The 26,211-nt window shown below is 42.7% G+C and overlaps 1 protein-coding gene across 1 annotated transcript in view; it reads left to right on the top strand.

Annotated features, from left to right (window-relative positions):
- The window catches only part of PPP1R37 (protein phosphatase 1 regulatory subunit 37), a 551,713-nt gene that overhangs the window by 258,088 nt on the left and 267,414 nt on the right, over nt 1–26,211 (top strand). Inside the window, exons 8-9 of the mRNA XM_085625734.1 lie at nt 2,982–3,094; nt 18,010–18,151. Coding sequence (XP_085481860.1) covers nt 2,982–3,094; nt 18,010–18,151 — 255 coding nt within the window. The remainder of the gene's footprint in view (nt 1–2,981; nt 3,095–18,009; nt 18,152–26,211) is intronic.

Here is a 26,211-nt window from a genome sequence, read left to right as displayed (position 1 = left end):
ACACAAGATTGGCGCACTCCGCAAACTTAAATTGAACTCTTTTACCACCAAGGTCTCGAAGGTGAAATGTGAAAAGGGCAGTATAAAGATCGTGAAATATTTATCCACTTTTGACAAAAGTGCAAATCCTCAATGCTTGTTTTTTGCATAAACATCTTTAAAAGGGCATGTTTACTTTACTTCGCGTACCTGAAACTTTTAAGGTTGCACTCGCTGGTTTTTTAAAGGAATCCTACAGAAAGGGTTAATAATTATACCGCTGTTGCGAAGTAATGGTACTCAATTTATTGACCACTGAAGGATAGAAGACTGGGTCATCCTTACATTTCGAACTCGTGATCTCCTCCCTCATACTCTGCCCAGGACCTGAGCACCACCCTTGAGATCGAGGATTCTGTTCTAGTGTACCTCGAAGATGCAAGGACATCATGCTTGGGAGACCTACCATGATAAGTCAATATTCTTTTCGCTCCTATCGACCTGAAACATCTTGAACCACTGGTGCTTGATAAAAGTTATGGAGGCAGGCTCCTCTCCTAGTATCACAAGTGTTGCACTATCTACGGCATAGACACAACTCTGTGTCAGCATGCTTATCGGCCTGAAAGTAAAAGGAAAACTATTTTGATCCTTTATTTGCCTTTTTAAAACTACATGAGGAGACATAATATACATGAATGATACCTGCTGTTGAAACCTGTGTTTACACTGCAGGCTCACTGATTCGTGTTAAAACTGTGGTCTAGTAGAGTTCCCAATCTTTTCAAAGCGAAGCATGTGTGGGCTAAGCAGGAACTTGGAAGGCCTAGTAGTAACTATTTAGATACATGGCTGTTCTTCTTCATATGTCTGCAGAATAAACAAGGGGGTGACCTTCTTCCAAGAGACTATACTTTTTCATCAAGGTCAGAAATATGGTGCACCACTGCTTTTTACAAGGGCCATCTTTAGAAGTTACCAATGCCCTCATGGAGACAAATTACCTTAGCCTTAGAACAGGCTGAATATTTCATAATTACATTTTAAATCAATTTATAAGCACAAAGCTTCAAGCTCATGCAGTTAAAAAATTGTCTAGAACAACTACTGCTGTTAAACAAAATGTGACTGGTTGCTCTGTCTACTTTCTGATCTTTGTAAACTTGCAGCTTGTGTGCTGCATGGATAAACACTTATAGGGTCCCAAAGGCGAGACCTATTGGCTATGCCAATGCTTGTTCTTTAGGACAATCAATTTTCTCTCTGGCTAGGATTCTCCAAATACCTTAACTGTATACCCACTACAGCCTAGAGGAGAAGGGATAGACTAAAAATATAACCCCGACAACAAAGCAGTAGGTGCTGAGTCCTTCATCTGGGAAACCCCTGGTGGTGGCTTTTGGAGTGGGAAGGGTACAGATAAAACTTACATTCTTATGAATACTTCTAACTGCAGATTCCTCACGTTTAGATTATCTCCAGACGTCAGACAGGATCAAGACAATTTTTCCAGAAGCACTGTATGGCTGTGCAGTGACTCCATAGCACCCTGAAAGTGATGGGACGGAACATTAAGTGCCGCACCTGCGCTCTGTCATCCGCTCTATTCGTTTGCTGCCTTTTGGTGCTGATTAGGAGCACTGCTTCTAGCTTTGTTAGTTCTCTGACAACTCAAAAAACCTGCTAGTGAGTAATGTACCAGTAAAAAAAATGGTGTTCACGCTGAGCAATGACTGCAGGAAGCAGCTATCGGACATGGACCCACCAAAGGAATGCCTGTAGTACTTGGGCACTGGCCATGACTGTAACTCGTGCAACAAGTGTGCCTTTATGCACACTAATCTGATTTAGGGCTCGGAAATAGGCTCTGTTGCTAAATGTTAGTAGAGGTCGCAGTTAAAAGAGAAGTCCTGCTCCTGTTATAAGTCACAGCTCAATGTCTGTCCCAAATCACAAGGCCACTGCTGTGAAAAGTCCACTTCCAGCTCAAAGTCTTCCAGAAAGTCAAAATGTAGACAGAAGTGTAAGACAGCCAAGCCGGACTCTACCCCATCATTCCATATGAAAGTCTATCACTCCTGCGATGTCTCCTCTTTCCAAACTAATCTTGCAATTATGTCCTTGCAAGCACCAGGTTTCTTGGGCTGCTGCCAACCCTGCAACAAATAGCATATTTTAAAGAGGCCATGCTGCAGACTTTTTGTGCGACTCTGGCTTTCGGTCTGCTCTTTGAGCCCCATGGAGGCATAGGGCTCTCCACTGCGCTGTTGGGTCCCCACAACGTCATCTGCCTGCTTGGGACCTGCTAGCTGATTGTACTGACTCTGGCACTGACTTAGAGAGCACCATGGTCCACTCCTATTTCTTCTGCGCAAACACGGACACTGCCAGCATTGCTCAATGACCCGAACTGACGCAAGCCTGCTCCAGGCTTGTGTTGTACTATGAAATCATCAAAGTGCAGCCAATGGTTATACATCCGGATTTCCTTACCCAGTGGGATCCCTGGGTTAACTCTACTGACTTTGGACATTTTCAAAATTGCCAAAGTGTCCTGACACAATAAACGTGGGCTCTGAAGGTGTGTGGGGAGGGGAGTGTAAATGTGGGGCCCAGCTGTGGACCCTCTGATCCCAGTGGCCATACAATAAGACATTCAGAGCTCAAAGGAGACAGCGCATGATCTGCAGTGGTCACCGGCTGACGCCAGCCTGACCTACGGCAGACAACTCTTCCTTCTCTATCCAAAGTTCACCGTGCTGACAGATGTGTAGCTGATGTGGTGGGGTAGAGTTTAGAGGCCTTTAGTCTCCAGCTGAGAGCCGGTTCCATATCTAAGTTATGAAGCCTTCCTTCCATCAGAGGGGTCCTGGTGCAGGTACTCAAGGACAACATGCCTGTCATGTGGTACTAAAACGTAAAGGCTCTGAAAGGAAACATGTTCTCTTTGAGTGAGCTTGCAATCCCTGGTATACTAATCTTGCTATTTTTTTTTTTTTTAGGTTTAGCATACATCTGTGAAGGTTTGAAAGAGCAGCGCAAAGGTCTTATCACGCTGGTGCTATGGAACAACCAGCTGACTCAAAGTGGAATGACATACTTGGGTATGACGTTGGTAAGTACAGCCTTTTAATCTTTGATGCTCGTTTAAGTGTTTGTTTTCAAAGTCTGCCTTACTCCCATGTTAGCTTCTGCTGCAGGGACTAAATATTGTTTGCCTTTGCTAGGATTCTGCAGATTCATTGGGAGTTTGATAATCTACGATCATTGAGGAGGCTCTTAATACCTTGGGACAACATTTAAACTCCAGTCTCTTGATGTGTAGCATAAAAGAAAGTCATTGCCAATGGGCTTTTACTTTCACCATCACAACAGGCTCCGTTTTTGCATTTCATTTGAAGTAAAGATGATGCTCATAATGAAGAAACATTTTCATTGTAAAGTATGCTGTGAGCGAGGATAGCCAAGTGTGACAGGGCAGAAAGAGCTTTTTTTCACCCCTTGGACAAGGTCAGTATGGGACCATAGAAAGGATAGAAATTCATGATCTTGGGCAACACCTGTGAGTATTTTGGTGTGTAAGGCCAACAATGCCCTCTACTGTCAGTTGGTGCACATGTGGAGCATTATTTCTTCCTCAAAGGTCTTTAACAAGGCTTAGGGGATTTTAACCCACCTCTTCTTACCCCCCCCCCCCCCCCAACAGTCAAGTATGTGTGAATAATAATAAAAAATATATATTTATATCTGTGTGTGTGTGTGTGTGTGTGTATATATATATTCACTGAAAAAAACATGGGTTTCAGGCTCATTATAGTTAGAAATTAGCATTTAAAAAACAGAAATTCACTGAAAAAACTATAGGTTTCAGGAATATTATAGTTGGACATTTCACTTGTATAAAATCATAGAAATTCCGACGTTATAGTTAGTTCAGCTAACTATAACTCGCGCCCCCGCAATGTACTGCGGATGACGTCACATATTACATCATTCATGGCATGGACAGTGACATCACTGATGAAATCACTGATGACATCATCCAGTGACTGTGTGTTTCTGTAAAGTTTAAATTTGTTTTATATATATATGCCAAGCTGTATTGAAGAATGAGTGGGTGTATAAGTGTCTGTGTGGAGGATTTAGTAGGTACGTGACTGACTGTATAAGTGAGTGATTAAATGTGTCTAATTGAATGCATGAGTTAGTGAATAAAATGAGTGAAAGTCTGTATCAGTCTGTTGTAAGCTGCTGCATGGGTTGGTGAGTAGTTGCATGAGTGTCTATATGGTTTGATTGCTTGCCTGAGTATTTGTATGGCTGCCTGTGTGTGGGTGGGTGGGAGGTGTATGACTGTGCATAGATGTGTGAGTGGTTGATTCACTGGGTGTATGGGTTCAAGAGTGGATGTAGAAACAGCTGTATGGGTGGGTGAGTGGGTGTATGGGTGTGTTGGTGAGTGAATGGATGTCTCAGTAGTACATGTGCAAGTAACTACATATGTAAAAGGCAGTATATGTGAGTGATGGTGTATATAAATAACTATATGTGAGAGTCCGTAATTGTGAGAGTGGCTGCATGGATGAGTGTGTATTTGTATCAGTGAGTCTATAAGAGTAATTATGTTAGTATATGGATGAATAAATGAGGTGGTTTCTGTATAACTGTATAGGTGAGTAAATGGAAGTATGATTGATTCTTTGCATGACTGACTAGGTGTGTGAGTAACTCTGGATATGTGGCAGTGTGTGTGCGTGTGCGTGTGTGTGTGTGTGTATAGGTGCATATGATAGTGTTATATTGATGAGTGACTGCATGTATGAGTAACTGTATGGGTGAATGAGTGGATGTGTGTGTAGACCTAGGAATCAGTCAGTGCGTATTTAGTAACTGGTATTGATGTGTCTATTTTTTCGAAAATGGTAGTCTGTATTTTAGAGTGGGCGTATCAAAGGTTATATTCAGGTGTGAGGAGGTGCATCAGATTTTCACGTGGATAAGGTCATCAGTGATGTCATTTGACATTTCATCAGTGATGTCACTGACCATGTCATGAAGGATGTAATATGTGACATCACCAGCAGTGCGTTGCGGGGGCGTGAGTTATAGTTAGCTGAACTAACTATAATGCTGGAATTTCTATGGTTTTATACAAGTGAAATGTCCAACTAACTATAACGTTCCTGAAACCTATGGTTTTTTCAGTGAATTTCTATGTTTTTTTTTAAATGCTAATTTCTTACTAAAACGTTCCTGAAACCTATGGTTTTTTCAATGAATTTCTATGGTTTTTTTAAATGCTAATTTCTAACTATAACGTGCCTGAAACCTATGGTTTCTTCATTGAATTTCAAAGGTTTTTTAAATGTACATTTGTAAGTCTAAAGTACCTCAATCCTATGGTTTTTATAGGTTTCAGGGGCGTTATAGTTAGCTGGACATTTCCTTCGTACAAAACCCTAGAAATTCCCCTGTTATAGTTAGTTCAGCTAACTATAACTCGCGCCCCTGCAGTGCACTGCTGATGACGTCACATATTACATCACTCATGACATGGTCAGTGACATCACTCATGACATCATTGATGACATCTCAGATGACATCAATGATGACATCACTGATGACGTCATCCATTGAGTATGTGTTTCTGAACAGTTTCAATATGTTTAATATATATAGGGAAAGGCCTGTTGAAAAATAAGTAGGTGTACAAGTGTGTGAATGGATGATTTTCTAGGTGCGTAACTGACTCTATAAGAGTCATTAAATGTATCTTACTGCAGACTAGTGACTAAACTGTGTGAATGTCTGTATGTTTCTGGCTGTTGGTGTATAAGTGGCTGCATGGTTTTGTGAATAGCTATACGAGTGTCTATATGGGTTATCGATTGGTTGTCTGAGTATCTGTATGGGTGCCTGAGTGTTTGTGTGGGTAGGCTGTGTGTGACTCTGTGCATAGATGTGTGAGTGGGTGATTCTATGGGTGCATGGTTTTAAGAGTGCATCTGTGATGAACTGTATGGTTTAGTGAGTGTATGTATGGGTGTGTTAGGGATTGAATGTATATCTCAGTGGTACATTTCTGACTAACTACATATGTGAAAGGCAGTATATATGCGTGTAAGAGTATATAAGTGGGTATATGTGAGAGTGTGTGATTGTGAGAGTGGCTGTATGGATGAGTGTGTGCTTGTATCAATGATTGTATAAGAGCGTAAGAATGTGGTACTGTTTTTATGAATAAGTGAACTTGAGTGTGTATAACTGCATGGGTGAGTAAATGGGAGTGTGATTCATTATTTGCATGACTGACTAGGTGTGACAGTACCTCTATGGATGATTAGTGGTGTGTGAGTGTCTATGTAGGTGTATAAATGCATATGATAGTCTTGTACGGAGTGACTGTAAGTATGAGTGACTGTACATGTGAATGAGAGGAGGTGTATGTGGACCTAAGAGTTAATAAGTGGGTATGTAGTTATTGGTATTGGAGTATCTATGGTTTTGAGAATGGACGTCTGAAATTTTGAGTTTGTGTGTCAACGGTTAAATTAGGGTGTGAGAAGATGCAGTAATTTATCACATGGATGATGTCATCAGTGATGTCATTTGAGATGTCGTGAGAGATGTCATCAGTGAGGTCACTGACCATGTCATGAGTGATGTAATATGTGACTTCATCAGCAGTGCATTGCGGGGGCGCGAGTTATAGTTAGCTGAACTAACTATAACAGGGGAATTTCTAGGGTTTTGTACGAGGGAAATGTCCAGCTAACTATAACGCCCCTGAAATCTGTTTTTTTCAGTGAATTTCTAAGGTTTTTTTAAATGCCAATTCCTAACTAGAACGCCCCTGAAACCTATGGTTTTTTCAGTGAATTTCTAAGGTTTTTTAAATGCCAATTCCTAACTATAACGTGCCTAAAACCTATGGTTTTTTCAGTGAATTTCAAAGGTTTTTTAAATGCCAATTCCTAACTATAACGTGCATGAAACCTATGGTTTTTTCAGTGAATTTCAACGGTTTTTTAAATGCTAATTCTTATCTATTACTTATCTCTGAAGATATCATGTTTAATGATTTTGTTTGGATTTCTATATTTTTCAAATTCAGTGTCATTTCATTAATTACATTTTTTTTTAAAATACTTTTTTATCACCATTTTTAAATGTATTTTTTCAATTCTTTTAAAAAATTAAAAATACTATTTGAACTTAATGGGTTTTTCAAACTTTTGTAAAAATATTTTTCTAAATATATTTTTAACTGTATGTGCAAAACTTTATTTTATATATTTTTTTGCCATGTTTTTGGATCCGCGCACCGTTCTCGATCCCTACGCGATAGCATCAGCGCATAGTATGCGTCGGGTACGTGGTTAGTGTGCGATTCCAATGCGACCGGTATGCGACTCCCAGCCTATACGCGACACGTTCGATGTACGTAACGCGACGTTTACGCACTTCCATGATGCGTCATCTGCGTCTGACGCAGTGGGTGCGCGGATCCCGCGAAGTATTTAACATTTAAAAAAACATTTATGTATTTCATGTGAATATTAATTGAAGACAAACTCTAAACTAGTCTTAAAAGTAATATATTTTGACATCTAATCCTATATTTCTTTTTAATTCAATTTCGCGGATGCGCGCTGGGTGCGTGCTGCGTAAGCGCGGATCCCATGTGATCTGCAAAAAAAGAGATTTGATTGGTTCATTACACTTCCTCTTCTAAGTACTGAAAGACCCCACCCATTTCAATCATTCTTCTTTGAGCTTCTTTGGAGAACCACCTCTTTGGAGAGAAGAAGATTTTTTAGACTAAGTTTACACTTAGCTCTAACTTTTTTCAACCAAAAATGGCTTCAGGGCAGCAGGCATCACCTGCATCACCTCATACTTCTGAGGATGAATTTTTGCCGGAGTTACCACGCAAAGAACGTTTCTCTTCAGTGGTGTGGACATATTTTACTTTTCCCGCGGGGCAGAATAAGACCAATGCCACCTTGGTCACATGAAAGATGTGCAAAAGAGTCCTATTGAGAGGGGATCCTAACAAGAAATACTCTTGCGGCACGGCAAGTATGATGAAGCACATGAGGACCCTTCATCCAAACAATCTTGCACGAGAAGAGTGCCGACGGATGAGAAACACTCCTGCTCCTGCGCCATTCACCTCATCGCAGCCGAGCACATCAAGAGTGCATCCTTCAGACCAAACCTTGGACATCCGTCCTCAATTTAAATTTTTAAAAGTGCTCTGCTTTTTTTTTCTCTGAAAAACCAAAAAATCACAAAATTGTTAGAAAAACCAAAAGAAAATATATAAAAAGAAAGTAGAAAAAAAAAGTTCTTGTAAGAACTAACTTTCCTGGTTTAAAAAAAGAGCTAAATTTCTTTGTTAGTGTGTGAAAGTTTAGATGAATGTATGTGTAGTACGTAATTGACTGAATTAATGCATTAGTAGCGTATGGTGAATGTATAAGTGCATAACTATAAGGAAGTGCTGCAGCATCACACAGTAACCTCTTTAACTGCAGTGTGCTGTAGTACTTCCGAAGCACAGGGATGCAACATATGTACATAAATATGTTGCAAATCTATGCTTCTGTCTGCACGGCTGCTTAAACTGCAGCCATGTGGTGACACAGGCACCCTTGCACCATAGTGCAAGGATATCTGTGTCATGTGCTGTTTGTTTTTCTGCAGGACGACACACCTTCCTGCACAAAAACAATGAGAAAATGCATTTTTCTCCTTCAATGTATGCTGAACATTTCAGCATGCATTAAAGATATAAAAATGTGGAGAAATGAAAAAAATTCTCTTTGTTATGCTTTCCTACACCAATTGTAGAATGGTGCACCATTCACACACATATCGAGATTTATGATTTCTGATAAATCTAGACATGTGTCTTGTTCTATGAGTATTAAGTGCAATCATGTACAACAACACTTATAGAACACCCTTTCAACACAAAGTGGTCTAAATGATGAGGTTCTATTTACATGGAGTATAAAAAGTGCACAGAGTGCCTTTTCCTCTCTTTGTAAATATAAAAGAGTATCTTGCACAATAACTATGTTACAAAAAGTGAAACATTTCCGTTTTTAAATTTCCTTGCGAATTATAGAAGGTATGCACAGAGTTTTGTCTGCAACGATGTTCAAAGAAGAATGATTGAAATGATTGCGGTCCTTCAACAGCTAAAAAGGTGAAATATTATGAACCCCTCAAATCTCTTTTTTTGCAGGTCACATGATATCTGATTATGGTCAGATTTCAAAACTACATAAACAGAGTGTTCTTAGAAACGTGTTTCAACTTTGTAGCTTCTTGCAGGCCTCTTCATTCTGCATATTGAGACTTAGTTAAACTTACCTTCACAATAATAGGAATTAAAAATGGCATACATTTTTTGCTGTTTTTCATTCAAATATACATTCTTAAAAATTGCTTATTTTAAAATTTGGATCTGTGAAAGAATAGAAAAAAAACATAACATATAATACATTTTTTACAACACAACATAATTTCCACAAAGTAATTTGTTTGCCTTTTTTGCTGTTCTCAGAATATATTGAATTTCACTCGATTTCAATGGTACTCATCACTTAACAGCGGGCAAAAAAAAAAAAATCAGAAAGATTGTTAAAAAGAAACCAACATACTATTCTCAGTAAAATACCAGAAAATACAAATCATAGATATATGAAATGCTTACGGATTACAAAATGTTATAACTTTAACTTATAAAAACTGTAAATGATGCCGCATTAAAATAATCACCGAATAAATGATCACCAAAAAGTCCATAATTCAAAAATATACCTTTCCTTGAGGCCAAATGGTATTTTTGCACTACTTCTTTATGTAAATTGTCCAATGGTAGTCCTATTAAATTATAATAATAAATTCCTCAGAGTGAATTATCTTCCTAAAACTTTGGCTTTAAAAATATTAGGTAGGAATTTTGTAATTCCCTAGGCAAACGTTGTTTGAAAACCAACTGGGCATCATTACAAAGTGTCCAGCCTTTGTCACATTTTAGATAGGCAGTGTAATGTCCAGATGTGGTGGAAGGACCATCATGGAAAATTATTGCAATTGCTACAAAAGTCCTTCCTGATATTGATAGTTGTGCTGCTACAAATTGTTTTATTAAAGTATCCAATTTTCTTCCGTCAGCTGTACAACGTTGCATCATTAAAATTATGTATTTTCCATATTTTGTTAAGAATAATGTGGATAACATTTCGGATTTACATTGGCTACACTTCATGTTTTGAATTGCACCTTTCACTAATTTATTGAAAGACACTGATTTACAGTCTGGTAATGTTAAATACAGAAATCTCTGTGTCTACATTGGTGCTACATTTATACATGCAATTTTCACAATAATGTTCCCATTTGAAAAATATTTTCATTTCTACACCTTCATTTTCAAAAATTGTAAGCATATTCATTAAAAATTCCTGAGCATCTTGTTGGATATTTTGTGTAAATTGTGTAGAACTAGAACACACATCCAAAAGATTACGAACATCTGAAACAGATTGTATTTTACTTCTATCTGTTGTCAATTTTTCATAAACAGAATGCAACAGAGAACACAATCTTTTTTCCCGATTCTGCATAATTTGTGCTTGCAAACCTTCCAGATATAAAACCACATTAGCATAGCAGTTGACACCAGAACTATTTTCAAACTGATAACCAACAATCTCTTCAACAGTGTCCAATTTCTTTTTACCTGCAATCGCAACATTATCTTGTTCTTTTCCCTTCTTGACATCTTCAGTACAGATATTCTCTAACCTTCTTCTTCGACCAACCATACGCTTTTCAAATACAGGATATTGACCTAAATTTGGAGCATACACCCTTCTTAACCTATTATACTCTTTTACACAGTTTGCATCTGCAGTAACCTTTGTCTCATCAAAATCAATCAAAAACAAACCAGATAATGTTCTGACTCGCGACAAAGCAACATATGCCATACCCTCTTTAAATACAGTAGATCCTATGTTCACCAATGCACTGTCTACACTTAATCCTTGAGATTTATGAATAGTCACTGCATATGCCAGAGAAAATGGTAATTGTTTCCTACGGACATATAAATCTTTAACAAGCAAAAAACGAACTGAACAACGACCAATTTCTTTAACTTCATCAATCTGATCAAATTTACTTTTTAAAAATTCCATTCCTTCTTTTTCTGATAATTCACAAAATCCACCACTTTACCCATTGCACCATTAACTAAACCTTTCTCTACATCCAAATTACGCCTTAAAATTACCCAACAGTTTACACACAAATACAGTGTCTTTTCCAAACCAGCAGTTTGATATTTTTTTTCTAAACAATCTAGTTTTGATTTCAACTTACCCGTCAAAATAATAGTGATTCCTTTATGTAGTATTTTATCGATGGCTTCCATTTTTACAATTTCTTCATTTTCCAATTTTAATAATTCTTCGTTGAATATTGAACTCTCGCGCAGTGTCGGCATTAAGCAAATCACTGACTTATTTTTAGCAATTTCCACGTACACTTTTGCAGCAACTGCATTTTCATTTGGAAAGACATTGCAAAGTAATCGACTCTCCAAAGCTTCTTCCCCTTTTTTTGAAAGAATTCCAATTCTTATGTCTTGAAGAATACTTCCATATTCAGCATCATTTGCCTGTCGCATATTTGTTGTCAGTTCTTTGTATTCAAAATTACTCCATATGTTCACATTACCAACACTGCCAAGAGACTTTCTGGTATCTTCATGGGCAAGTGTTTTAAATACCGGTTGTCCTTTTACGGTGTCAGTTGCAGTAGATCTCCAAAAACTATGACGTGTTTTCCTCCAAATACCACTTCATACTCTGTTTTAAGAATTTGCTGCATTCTTAAATGCACAAAGGCAAGCATCAAGTTTGAAACCATGCTCACCTCATCAATAATGAGAAGTTTCATTTTCTTCAGCACTCTTGAAACTTCACAACATGCTTCTTCAGATAGCTTGTGGTATTCCAATTTGTTCTCATCCTCTACTGTCAGCATTAGTAAATGATGTAAAGTAATTCCTTTAATGTTATGTGCTGCCAACCCAGTTGGAGCAGTGACAACACAAGACAAATGCGACTCAGTTGTTTTTTGCAGATAACTTGCAATTACTTTAATTAAGAAACTCTTTCCTGTTCCAGCTTGATCACTCACATACATTCGGATAAGTTGAAATGATGTACATGAGCACCCTTTTTTTTCATGAAATAATCCATGGTCAATCTGCTCTTTTAATTGCTGATATATTTGTTTCTGTTCAACATTTAGTTGCTCTTCCAAGTTTCCTAACTGTATTGCATCTTCTTGTGCTTGATACATTGCTGTTTCCACCTCATTCATTGCAATCGCTGCTTCATTTTCGACAATTGGTTGTCCTAGTGGATCTTGACTCAGTGCAGCTGAACTTTGACCGTCTTGAGAACAGCCTCTAGCAATCTCAGCTGCAATTGTAGCTTCTTGAGCAATTTCATCATTCAACATTTTGCCTCTGGCAAAAGAACAGCATCCCAGGCAGCTAATATTTGGCGCATCGTAAATACTCAAGCCCTGTTAGCCAGATACAATAGGGCTCACTACGATGAGTTAGAGTCCCTGCTCCAACACCTCCCCGACAAATACAAACATAAGGCCAACGACCTAATACAAGAGGGTAAACTGATCACAAACACCTCTATCCGGTGTGCTCTTGACGTAGCAGATACCGCTACCAGAGCAGTCAACACAAGCGTCCTTCTTCGTAGGCACGCATGGCTACGCATTTCCGGGTTTAAACCTGAGGTGCAAAGCGCTATACTTAATCAGCCATTTGACCAGCAACACCTCTTTGGCACTAATGTTGATGCGTCCCTTGAGAAGATGAAAAAGGACTGCTTTCTATTCTGTTTCAAGCATGTGAATCTATAAAAGATGCAATGCTGGAGAAAAAACAAGTTACTTACCTGTGGTCCTCCAGTATTGATATATTTTATAGATTCACATACAGCCCTCCATCCTCCCCTTCCAGGTTCACCTTTCATACCTCTATCCTTTTACTAACTGCACTTGTGCGCGAAATCTGAGATATGTGGGCCCTGCAGTGGATGAATACCTTGGGTCTGTGATGTGATAGGCTGGAGTTTGAATGTTCTTCAATGAGGTTAACTGGTTACTAAATGCTATTGAATTTTAAGGGAGATTGTTTTTAAACTTTGATACTGCTATTTTACTGTTACCGTGGGACTCCGATCATGACGACTGGGAAGATTCAAGCATGTGAATCTATAAAAGATATCAATGATGGAGAACCACAGTGTACAGGTAAGTATTGTTTTTTCCTCTCTAATATGATCCAGATTAGAGATACACTGTCCGACTTGGGCGACGTATTGTATTAATCTAAGTTCCTGGGGTATTAACCCGGATATTTAGAGCCAGTCCCTAACAAAGCATAAAAATAGGTGTTTTAGTGGATTTTAATAATTTTAACATTTTGATATTACACAGAGTTTTAGTCTCTTAAATTGTTTTATGTAATGGAGGTTTTATTGAATTTTATCTTGTGGTGTTGGCACTTTTTTTTTTATGTGAACCGGATAAAGTTTAATCAAATGGAAGTAACCACATTCACCCTCTTTTTGTTGAAAAAGTTTCCAATTGTCAAATTTGTTGACTTTGCCAATGCATATTCACTTCTGAGTGAAAAGGTTCATTTAAAAATGCTTTAAAAATCTATATCTCCTGAATCCTCCAGTGGATCTTTTTCTTTTAGGTGCTCATATAGTCATAAAAATACAGTTTATTTTTTTATAAATTGTAATCAGATTTCTTGAGAGACTTGCTTCTTTCTTCAATTGCTTTTGTGCTGTTTAAAATGCTTTACACTTGTTCGGATGTTAAAGCATGACGTTTTGAAGCCACAGCTACCTAGGGTTGCGTTAAGATTTGACAAATAAAGCATGACTTGTCCTTAGAAAGGTTGGAAGTCTGTTACATGGTGAGATACCACAACCACAATATATAATACTCAATTTCCTCACACCAGGGGTTCATAGTAACCCCTCCCACTCCCTCAGTGTCACACACTTCGGGCACATTTAAAAAAATGAATTGAGCCTGGAAGTGGGGGGTGACGCAGAAACACACAACCAATCCTCGGGCTCAATCTTTTTTTTTTATTCTATTTTTTTTATAAAACATCTCCCCTAAGGTTTGTGAACTTGAGACACCTGAAAAACCATATAGAAAGGGAATAGGACTCACTTGCATTTTACATTACATACCAGGCCTGTTAAGTTTTGCTAGAGTTACTACCTTGGAGTATAGAGGTCCTACAAGGTGCAGGAGTCAAATTGAGGACCTACAAAGGGGTGACAGGGCACACAGAGGGGCTTCAAGGGCATGGCGGAGCACTGGCTGGGGAGCATATAGACTTGTGAGGTATGAAACACAGAATGGCTGCAGATAAAATGTACACTGCTGCTTCAGAAGCAGAACAAAGTGGGCAGGGGAAAAAGGAGGAACAGTATGACGTCAGACACACAAGGAAAGGTAGGGGTACACTCAGGTGGGTTACAGGAGGGGCAGGCGAGCAGAAGGGCTACAGTGCAGGAGGGGCACACAAAAGGGTCTGTCTGCAGAGGGCTTTCATGAAGGAGGAGGGTATGCCATCATCTTCATATTACGTGGTATTTAGGAGGTATGGGCGAGACTGGAGTTTTGATGGATGAGAATTGGAAAATGTAGTGTGGGATACAGGGAGTTTCGGTGGTGTTGATGTGCTATTGGATCTTTTGTATTTTTTTATGAAAGAGGTTGATGGCATTGCACTTTATTGAAGTGAGAGATTGGAGGTTAAAGCATTGATGCTTGGCTTTATCGTCTTTAAGAGCATTCTGCTTCTGTTGGCAGCTTCGTTAGTGTTAGCGCAGTACTTTGCTTTGGTTGATGTGATGTGTTATTCACATTGTTGCAACTGGGGTAGAGGATCAGTAGCGTGAGTTCAGGGGAATTGGTGATGAGGCAGGGGGTTGATGCAGTGCTTGATTGTCTTTAAGAGCTTTCTGATTTGGTTGCCTGCTTCATTAGTGTTGGTGTAATACTTTACTTTTTCTGATGTGATTGGTTATACGTGTGTTATGCGTCACTCTGAGAACTTTCTGAAGAGTATGAATTTCCATCAAGGCATCCCAATTCAGACCATAGTGACGGATGGCTCCATCTCAGGTTGGGATACTCACATTCACCATGTTCAGATTCACTGCATGTGGCTTGTGAAGGAACAGCTTTAGCCATATCAACCTACAGGAGTTGACAGCAGTGCACCTAGCTTTGAAGTCTTTCCTCCCATTCTTAAGGAAAAATCCCTCCTTTTTCAAACAGACAATACAACTATCATGCACTATCTGGGAAAGCATGGAGAGAAAAATCCAGACCCCCACCCTCCCCGGTCCTTGAAGGCACAAACATTCTAGAAATTGTTAATCTCCGGACTCTCAGCAGAACCATTCAAGAGAATCACAAATGAGTATTGAATAAGGCCATCCTTCAAGATATCTTTTACGATTGGGGCTTCCCTCAAATAGATGACTTTGCAAATGTCGAGAACAAGAAATACCCAAACATTGCCTTAAGGTTTTACCAACCAGGCATGTCGGGGAATGCCCTGTGAATCAACTGACTAGGCAAATTTCTTTACAATTTTCCTCCAATTCCCTTACTGCCAACAGTGAAGCCCAGAATGATTCTCATTGCTCCAGAGTGGCCTCAACAATAGTGTTTCATCGATCGTCTTCACCACTTGGAGCTTTCAAACAGGAGGCTGCTTTGCAGGCCGGACCATCTTAACTATTTTGGATGCCAGATTCAATATCCCGGCCTTCAATCATTGAACTAGTCAGATGGCTCCTGACTTCATACAATATGGTCCTGTAAACCTTTCTTAGGAGTGCATTTTATGAGAGAAGCCAGAAGACCATCTAGAAGAACATCCTATTCCTTTAAATGGAATAGATTCTGCCACAAAAAGGCGTTTCTTCCATACCTCCTTCGTTTGACTCAAGAAAAGCTGCAATTTTCATTTATTAAACTACATCTTGCAGCAATCATGGCCTATCAAAAATGTCCTGCACAAATATCATTTTTCAAAATTCCTGTAGTCGGTGATTTCCTGGAGGGCATTAAGAAAATCTCTCCTCCTATCCGGAGACCACCTGCTCTGTGACAGTGGAATATTGTCCTCTCTTGGCTAATGAGCCTGTAGATGATGCCTCCCTTCAGCACCTTTCCTTGAAGGTTCCTTTCTTGGTCGACATAACCTCAGCATGTAGAGTTAGCCAGATATCAGCTCTATGTTGCCACAAATCTTACATAGCTTTTGATTGTATTAGGGTAGCGATGAGGACCCATCCAAAATTCCTCCAGAGGGTAGTGTTAGATTTTCATTTTAGACTATATACCTACCTTGTTTCAAGACCCTACATCTCCTACAGAGGGATCTCTCTATCCTCTTGCTGCTAGGAGAGTGTTGAAGTTTTATCTGCACAAGACCAAAGCTCTGAGAAAGTAAAAACGACAATTTGTAAACTATGGTCCTTTACAAACAGGATCTGCTACTTTGAAACAGTCCTTGTCTGGATGGATTGTCTCCTGCTTGATCCTGTTACAAGAAAGCCAATAAAAGCCTTACCTGGAAGTGTGAGCAGATGCCCAAGTGGGGCACGCCTCTCTAAGAAATCTATTCGCTTAACTATAAACCTCAGTTTACCCTCCTCTTGTTAGATATCCGGGGTGAGCTAGCTAATCTTTTTCTGTTTGTTTATCAACAGAGATCCTCTGAGAGAGAAGGAATGGTTTCTTACCTGTAACCCTACTTTTCTCTCTAGGCTATCTCCACTGAAATCATAAGCAACCCATCCTCCTCTCCGATGGAAGAATTAAAGTAAGGTTAACTCTATCCTGTTAATCACTGTCTCAAAAAGATTTGGCTAAACGGCCACCTGCAGGGCATGATGGGACACTGGGGTCAGGGAATCCTTAAAGGCAAAGTGTTCTGTTCTCACTGATTTCAGTGCAGCAGCATATATAGTTACATTGCCATGTCCTTCCCTATCATTTATTTTAAAAGAAAGTAAAAAGTTGGACTTTTTGAAAGGTCACTGTAGACTGTCCCAAGGCTGCAGATGCCACAATATTTTCACATGTATCTCCTACTGTTCCGAGATAAGGCGAAGATACTGTGGGAATGTGACTTTAAAAGAACTGCTCCTGGATACCAACACGTGGTTGGGACTATTCAGGGCTTACGATTTCAATGGAGATTCCACTGAGAGAACTAGGATTACAGGTAAGAAACCATTCCTTGTTTGTCTTTTTCTTCTGAAGATGGATTTGTCAAGAATCCAGATATGTTCTTCCTTGTAGAGTTGCTGGACACTGCAGTGATGTCACTTCCTGTAAATATGGATGATGGAACTGCAGTGTTGGCACTTATGTAAAGATGAATAATGGGGAGTGGATGTCACCTTTAGTCAGTGCATTGTAGCGCACATATGAGATTTATAACTTTCATGTACATATTGTTGCATACCTGCTGTGAACTTGAGTGTGTGAGTATATACTGTAGAATTAAGTATCCTAATGTTAAATCTTTAGCGTTGAAATTGGTTATCTCTATCACAAACCTGAGGTATGAAAGCTCTAAGCTAGGTAAACACTTAACCCAGACACATGCACCTACATGTTTGCAATTTTAGCACACGTCGCTGTGGTATTTACCTTCGTGTGTACCCTGAAGCAACATGCTGTGTGTAAAGATTATGGTATGTGTGGAAACAGACCTGCTATAAAGCTCTATTTTGTATTGAATGCTTTGCAGCACAAATGCTATTGTTCAACTACATTTATTAGGTGCAAATTTTGGCATGTGTAGCAACATTGACATGTTTATGTAGAATCTCACCATTTGCATTCATGTCCTTGCAGCCCCAAACCCAGAGCCTGGAGACCTTGAATCTCGGCCATAATCCTATTGGGAATGAGGGTGTGCGAAACCTGAAGACCGGGCTGATTGGGAACCGCACTGTGTTACGACTTGGACTGGCATCTACGAAGCTCACGTGTGAAGGTAAGATGTGTGCTTGAAAAGTCTTTGTGTTGCTTCTCAAATGTCTTTTCAGCTAAAGCTATGATATTATTTGAGATTCAAGTCTGGCCTGTTAAACCTTTGCTTAACCCCTTACAATGCTCAGCATTTTCCCTTCCCCATTACAGAAACCCACCTTTGGACTGTATTGTATGGGCATAATTGTACCTTGATGTCCAAGCCATTACAGTTCATTACAAATATACAGACAAGTCTATGTATATATGTGTGTGTATATATATATATATATATATATGTGTGTGTGTGTGTATATATATATATATTTTGAAACGGCTGTTTCTGTATCTTAAGTAGAACGTTTCCCTATTTCAAGTAGAATGTTTCAATTCGTGCAATGGCTAGTGTCCAGCCCATGTTAACAGTCCTACCTAGCAACATCGTAAGGTGAAATTCTGTAGTAGGGGATCTCTGTGTATAGTCATAATCTAGTGAATAGCCCCGCCCATGCGCGCGGACCCTGGAGCAATAAAAATAATCTCTTAAGTTGTCAAGCCATGCAGACCTGCAGCTACACTTAAGAGAGAATTCAAAGACGGATAATGCAGCCTATATCCATAGGCTACACTGTCCAGTACTTCAACTAGAAAATTCCACCAACATCCACGAACAGCACTGCCTGCCCAGCTTTTTCCACAGAGAAAAACCTGCCTCCACCAGCAAAAGCCTCTGGAATGATAGAGAGGGAGGAATGGACAGACAAGCCCCATAGGCTGCCATTATGTGGCTCAGAACAGGATACTGTGCCTTTAAGAAAACTTTCCAGAACTTTTCCAGTATCCCAGAATGCACAGCAGGTCCCTTCTACTTTCAGTTCTTTTTTCCGGCTCCTGCTAGCAGGACCCTGGAGCCTTAGCTCTTCATTTTTTGAGCTTTTAATTCATTTTTAGTGATTTTTTCTAGATTTTTGAAGTTTCACTCGACGTCTTTGGCCTTTATCTATATTCTGCTGTGGTTTTTTGGCAGAATTTCTGCAGTTTTCTTGTCTCCATACCTTCTGACAAGTGCTTTGACTGCAGTAGGAAATAGAGGCCAAAGCTGAAGCTCACAGAGTTTGTCTTCTGTGCTTGCCTGTGTCTTATGTCTTTGACACCTGTCTAGGCATCTTCTTCAGCCTCTGCTGTGTCCTCGAGGGTTTTCCCCAGTAGGAACGCGACTGTAAAACGACACGATTCCGGTCAGCATCGAGGACGGTGACGTCGAGAGCAGGTATGACACCGATATGCTCTCCGTCGACCCAGGACTCCGGTCGACGCGACATCAAAAGCCCACGTCAAGGAGTAGACCTCGACGTCGAGGTGATGCTTGACGTCGAGGTGATGCTTGACGTCGAGGTGATGCTTGACGTCGAGGTGATGCTTGACGTCGAGGTGATGCTTGACGTCGAGGTGATGCTTGACGTCGAGGTGATGCTTGACGTCGAGGTGATGCTTGACGTCGAGGTGATGCTTGACGTCGAGGTGATGCTTGACGTCGAGGTGATGCTTGACGTCGAGGTGATGCTTGACGTCGAGGTGATGCTTGACGTCGAGGTGATGCTTGACGTCGAGGTGATGCTTGACGTCGAGGTGATGCTTGACGTCGAGGTGATGCTTGACGTCGAGGTGATGCTTGACGTCGAGGTGATGCTTGACGTCGAGGTGATGCTTGACGTCGAGGTGATGCTTGACGTCGAGGTGATGCTTGACGTCGAGGTGATGCTTGACGTCGAGGTGATGCTTGACGTCGAGGTGATGCTTGACGTCGAGGTGATGCTTGACGTCGAGGTGATGCTTGACGTCGAGGTGATGCTTGACGTCGAGGTGATGCTTGACGTCGAGGTGATGCTTGACGTCGAGGTGATGCTTGACGTCGAGGTGATGCTTGACGTCGAGGTGATGCTTGACGTCGAGGTGATGCTTGACGTCGAGGTGATGCTTGACGTCGAGGTGATGCTTGACGTCGAGGTGATGCTTGACGTCGAGGTGATGCTTGACGTCGAGGTGATGCTTGACGTCGAGGTGATGCTTGACGTCGAGGTGATGCTTGACGTCGAGGTGATGCTTGACGTCGAGGTGATGCTTGACGTCGAGGTGATGCTTGACGTCGAGGTGATGCTTGACGTCGAGGTGATGCTTGACGTCGAGGTGATGCTTGACGTCGAGGTGATGCTTGACGTCGAGGTGATGCTTGACGTCGAGGTGATGCTTGACGTCGAGGTGATGCTTGACGTCGAGGTGATGCTTGACGTCGAGGTAGGGCTTGACGTCGAGGTAGGGCTTGACGTCGAGGTAGGGCTTGACGTCGAGGTAGGGCTTGACGTCGAGGCGATGCTTGACGTCGAGGCGATGCTTGACGTCGAGGCGATGCTTGACGTCGAGGCGAGGCTTGACGTCGAGGCGAGGCTTGACGTCGAGGCGATGCTTGACGTCGAGGCGATGCTTGACGTCGAGGCTTGACGTCGAGGCTTGACGTCGAGGCTTGACGTCGAGGCTTGACGTCGAGGCTTGACGTCGAGGCTTGACGTCGAGGCTTGACGTCGAGGCTTGACGTCGAGGCTTGACGTCGATGCTTGACGTCGATGCTTGACGTCGAGGCGCAGTGATGCTTGACGTCGAGACGCAGTGACGCTTGACGTCGAGGCGCAGTGATGCTCGACGTCGAGGTGCAGTGAAGTGATGTTCGACACCGTTGTGGTGGTGACGTCGCAGTGATGGTGATGTCATGGGTGAAGTCGAGGGGTCATTACTGGCGCTCGATGTCTAGGTCCCGTTCTGGACCTCGCTCCGTAGTGAGCCTATCATCATAGGGGACTTCGTTTTCCCGGCAACGTCGACTCTCGACGCTGAGCTGGGGATGGACGCCGAGGAACCCTTCGGAGTCTGGGGCTACTTACACGTGGTCCGCTCAGAAGCGAGGGACATTGGTCCCTTCGCTTAGTTGGGAGTGTCTGCGTACCGGCTCACCATCTAGGTCGCCTCCTGCTCCGCCCCCACTGGTGATACCACGGGGATGCAGCAGAATTCTCTCCAGCTCATCTCCCACTCACCGAGGGGCCTGTGGCTCCTCAGCCGGCGATTGCCCCCCCCCCCCCCCCCCGTGGAATCTTGATGTCCCTAGAACGAGGTCTTGTGTTGGGGCGTCGGTCCCATGGACTCCGCTGCCTTCCATAAGGTCCCGTCGTCACCGTTATGGAAGGTCTCGGGTCAGGCAGGCCAGGGATGCATCTTACGTGCGTATGGAGAGGTGCTCTCCTGGTCTTACGAATTTCCCCCTTAGCGGGTTGTTCACTGGTGTGTGGAACTTGACTTTCGTAGACCGTCACCGGCCAGTAGGTTCTGGCTTCGGAGCTTCCTGTATAGCTGACATCAGTGATGTGTAAGACTCTACAGATGAAACCTCTTGCTGGGCCGTTGTGATAAATCCCTGTGTGAGTTTCTTCACCACAGTGTGGATTCCTGCCCAGAGACAGGGATCGTCTATAGGGCCTGATGGTTGCGGATATACATTCTTCGGCTCTGCAGCAGATATCTCGCTTCAGGCGAAACCCGGGCATTGCCATGGTTTTGTTCTACGGCGACATACTTGTATTCGTCTGACATCTCTGAAGCCTGGGGCACAGCAGTGTGTGTCTAATCTCCCGTTCTCTGGCGCAACTCTTTTGCTCCCATGCGGATAGCGAGGTGGCCCGCATGAAGGCCAAGGCAGTGGCTTTGAAGGCTGTAGGTTTGGAGGGGCATGGAGAACGGCTTAAGGCCGTCCGCCCTTTCCAGCGGCGTTATGCCTCCCAGATTTTGTTCCTGCTTTTCACAGTGGGCAACGACCATTATCATTGCTTTGTGCCTCCTTTCGGCCTGAAGTCAACACCTCGGAATGTTCCATACGCAAGGACGTAGTGGCTGCGCATATGAGAGTAACAGTGTCTTTGTCTATCCGTTTCTGGACGACTGGTTGATCAAGGCAGCTACTTTCAGGTAGCGCGCCTGCATTTCACTCGGACTTTCTCTCTCTTACTTCGTTTGGGCCTCCACACCAACCTCACGAGGTCTGTCTTGGCTCAACGAATGTGTGTCCTTCGGAGGGGAGACACTCTTCGATCCTTCGGAAGGCTCGAGTTCTCATAATCATGCCCTCCCCAACGGTGGGGCCGGTCTCGTCTCTTCTGGGCTTTATAGCTCTGTGTCTTCTCCTCTGCACTGCAACGATTGGTTGATCAAGGCAAACTCCTTCTCGGAAGCACAAGCACACTTCCAGAAGACGTGCGTTCTCTTGAACAAGCTGGGGTTGCACGTCAACATGTCCAAGTCTGTCCCGACGCTGGTCCAGTGCATACAGTTCGTGTGGGCCTCCATCTCTACGCTGTCAGTAAGCGTGTCTCCTTCGGAGGAGAGACGATTGTCACTCCTTCGGAAGACTCAGGCCCTTATGACCGCTCCATCGACAACAGTGAGGAAGGTGTCTTCGCTGCTGGGATCGATGGCATCATGTATCTTCCTCACGCACGGCTGCACATGAGACCACTGCTGGAGTGCTTGGAGGATCAGTGGGATCAGAGGACAGGTTCTTGGGACGACGAGATACGGCTGTCTCTGCATGCTCTTCAGTCGCTGAAGTGGTGGTGTTCGGCGGAAAATCTCCTCGGGGGGTTTCCTTCCACAAGAACATTCCCACGCAGAGTATCGTGACGGATGCGTCGCTCCATGGCTGGGGAGCGCATTCCGGAGAGTGGTCCCCGTTGGAGTCGACGTACCACATGAATTTCCTGGAACTCAGAGCCGTTTACCTGGCATTGACGGCCTTCCATCCGTCTTTCCAGACCAACTCGCTGCTCGTCCAGACAGACAATAGAACCACGATGTATTACCTCAACAAGCAGGGGGGGTCGAGATCACGCACTCTGTCGCAGGAGGCGCAGTCGATCTGGCACTGGCTTCTGGCCAGAGGACTGACAATTACGGCCACACATCTGCCGGGTGTGCAGAATGTTCATGCGGGCGCACTGAGCAGACTGCTTCAGGAAAACCACGAATGGGTCAAAAACGACAAAGTACTAGGGGACGTCTTTGCAAGGTGGGGGACTCCAGACGTAGATCTGTTCGCCACCGCCAAACAGCAAATGCCGAGACTTCGCATCCAGGTACTACCAGCGGGGGACGCTGGGGAATGCGCTATGGATCGACTGGTCGAACAGCTTTCTGTACGTTTATCCACCCATTCCCCTGATTCCGGCGGTGCTCATCAAGCTGTCCCAGTCCGGGGTGCGGATGACCCTGATTGCCCTGGGATGGTCCAGACAGTGGTGGTTCGCGGACTGCTTCACCGGTCTCTCCGTCCTCACATACGGCTGCCGTGCAGGCCGGACCTTATCACGAAGTTCGGGGGGCAGTTGGGGCACCCCAACCTCTCGTCTTTGAGTTTGGCGGCATGGCTCCTGAGATAGTGCAATGTGGACATTTGAATCTACCAGCAATGAGTGGAAGAGATTCTGCATCTGGTGCAGGTCCATGCACTTTGACCCGACGACATGTAAGGAAGATGTCATCCTTACGTACCTTTGGCATTTGGCGCAGTCTGGCCTTAATTTCCCTTCCATTAAGGTCCATCTCGCTGCTTTGACTGCTTACAGGAAATGCCCTTCACAGGCTTCCTTGCTTTCAGATCCCTGTCATCAAGGATTTCTTTGGAAGGCTTGAAGAAAGTGTTTCCTCCTGTCAGACTTCCCTCGCCTTCATGGGAATTGTATGTGGTGCTGTCCAGATTGATGAAGGAGCCTTTTGTACCTTTTCACAAGGCTTCATTGCAGCACCTGTCTTGGAAGGCGGCGTTCCTAGTGGCCATTACATCGGCCCGCAGGGTGAGTGAACTTCAGGCGTTGTGTTGCCAAGAACCTTATACTGTATTTCATGCTGCTAAGGTTGTTATGCGTACTCACCCTAAATTTCTTCCTAAGGTTATATCTGATTTTCATGTCAACCAGACCATAACTTTACCTACGTTTTTTCAGAATCCCTCTTCTCCAGCGGAAAGGTCTCTACATTCCCTGGACGTCAGGAGGGTGTTGAAGTTTTATCTTGATAAGACCAAAGATATTCGTAGGTCAGACCAATTGTTTATCAATTATGGATCAGTCAGGACCGGTCTTGCTACCTCCAAACAGTCCATCTCTCGGTGGATTGTGTCCTGTATACAATTGTGTTACCAAAAGGCTGATAAGACCTTAGGGGGTAAACCTAAGGCTCATTCCACCAGGGGCAAAGCTGCCACGACTGCTTTGCTGCGTAATGTTCCGATTGCAGAAATCTGCAAGGCGGCCACTTGGAAGTCGGTCCATACCTTTGCTGCGCATTACTGTCTGGACACGGATGCCAGGGCAGATGCTCAGGTTGGGCAGGCTTCGCTGCGAAATTTGTTCGCACAGTAGTGGTATTATTTTGTAATCTTCTCCACCGCCGTTTTTGTGTGGGGATGGGATTGCCATTCTATTCACTAGAAAGATTATGACTATACACAGAGATCCCCTACTACAGGAGGAGTAGTTTCTTTTCTTTAACTCCAGTTCTGTAGTAGGGGTATCTCTGTTATAGTCATAAGCGCCCGCCCGCCTCCCCGGTGGAGAGATGAATGTTAATATAAGGAATGCTACAGGTCTGGCGTGCTACGCCTTCAAAAAGAACTGAAAGTAGAAGGGACCTGCTGTGCATTCTGGGATACTGGAAAAGTTCTGGAAAGTTTTCTTAAAGGCACAGTATCCTGTTCTGAGCCACATAATGGCAGCCTATGGGGCTTGTCTGTCCATTCCTCCCTCTCTATCATTCCAGAGGCTTTTGCTGGTGGAGGCAGGTTTTTCTCTGTGGAAAAAGCTGGGCAGGCAGTGCTGTTTGTGGATGTTAGTGGAATTTTCTAGTTGAAGTACTGGACAGTGTAGCCTATGGATATAGGCTGCATTATCTGTCTTTGAATTCTCTCTTAAGTGTAGCTGCAGGTCTGCATGGCTTGACAATTTAAGAGATTATTTTTATTGCTCCGGGGTCCGCGCGCATGGGCGGAGCTATTCACTAGATTATGACTATAACAGAGATACCCCTACTACAGAACTGGAGTTACAGAAAAGAAACTACTCCTTCTTCACCACACATTTGAGTAAGTCTATCCACAGCTTGTGCTAACCCCAAGTTCAAATAGGGTTTTCCTTCATCATTTGGTAGTATTTTATATCCTGCTTCAGTTTACTTTGGTGTTGGTGGTATGGTCAGAGAAGGTCTGAGTAACACCACTGGTGTGCCCAGACAGGCAATTCGAATGAAGTAAGTATGAACTTTTTGCATTTTAGAATTAATTTGGTAGGAAGGTTTATTTGAGAAAAGTATCTGCAAAAAATTCCTTTCAAGTCTCTATGAAGTCTGATGCCATTCCTTCCACAGTAGTGCTGAGTAGTGGAAGGGGGAAGTAAATAATCACTGATGACTGGTCTCCAGAAGTGTCATTTCAGAGTCCTTCCAATGGTAAAGCACCATTTCTACCCTTCTCCAGTGTATGTGACCCACAGCTATCTTGGTGTTTTTTAAAATATCATAGCCTTACTTCCTTTAAAAACTGCTTCCTCTTTGCCTGAAGAAGGCTTGAATGGAGGCGTATTCCTTTCCAGTTGCACAGATGAGGGAATGCCTGGCTTTGATTTCATGCAGGCAATCTCGTTATTCATCTGAGCTTCAAACAGTCAATTTTGAGAAAAGACAGATTAATTATATTGTGCTGAGGTTTGGTTTTCAAGTTCGTAAGACAAAGATATGAGAAGTGCCATAGATGAAACATGGGCCATATCTCTAGCTGGCAATCTGCCAGGTATCCTGATGTATAATGGTTCCAGTTGTGCAAAAAGGCGATCCCCCAACCTTTCTGATAGAGCTTACAAAGTACTGCATGTAACGTCACAATACTATTGACCCTTCATATTTGGTGGTTTGATCCACTATGTCGCCTTTCCATTTTTTTAAAGGTCAGATGATTTTCCCTTTGCAACCAACACTACCAGTGTGTCAGCTGGT

This window comes from Triturus cristatus, chromosome 9 (assembly GCF_964204655.1).
Source record: "Triturus cristatus chromosome 9, aTriCri1.1, whole genome shotgun sequence".
Lineage (NCBI taxonomy): Eukaryota > Metazoa > Chordata > Amphibia > Caudata > Salamandridae > Triturus > Triturus cristatus.
Note: the sequence above shows the minus strand (reverse complement) of the source record. Positions and strands in the feature narration are given on the sequence as shown.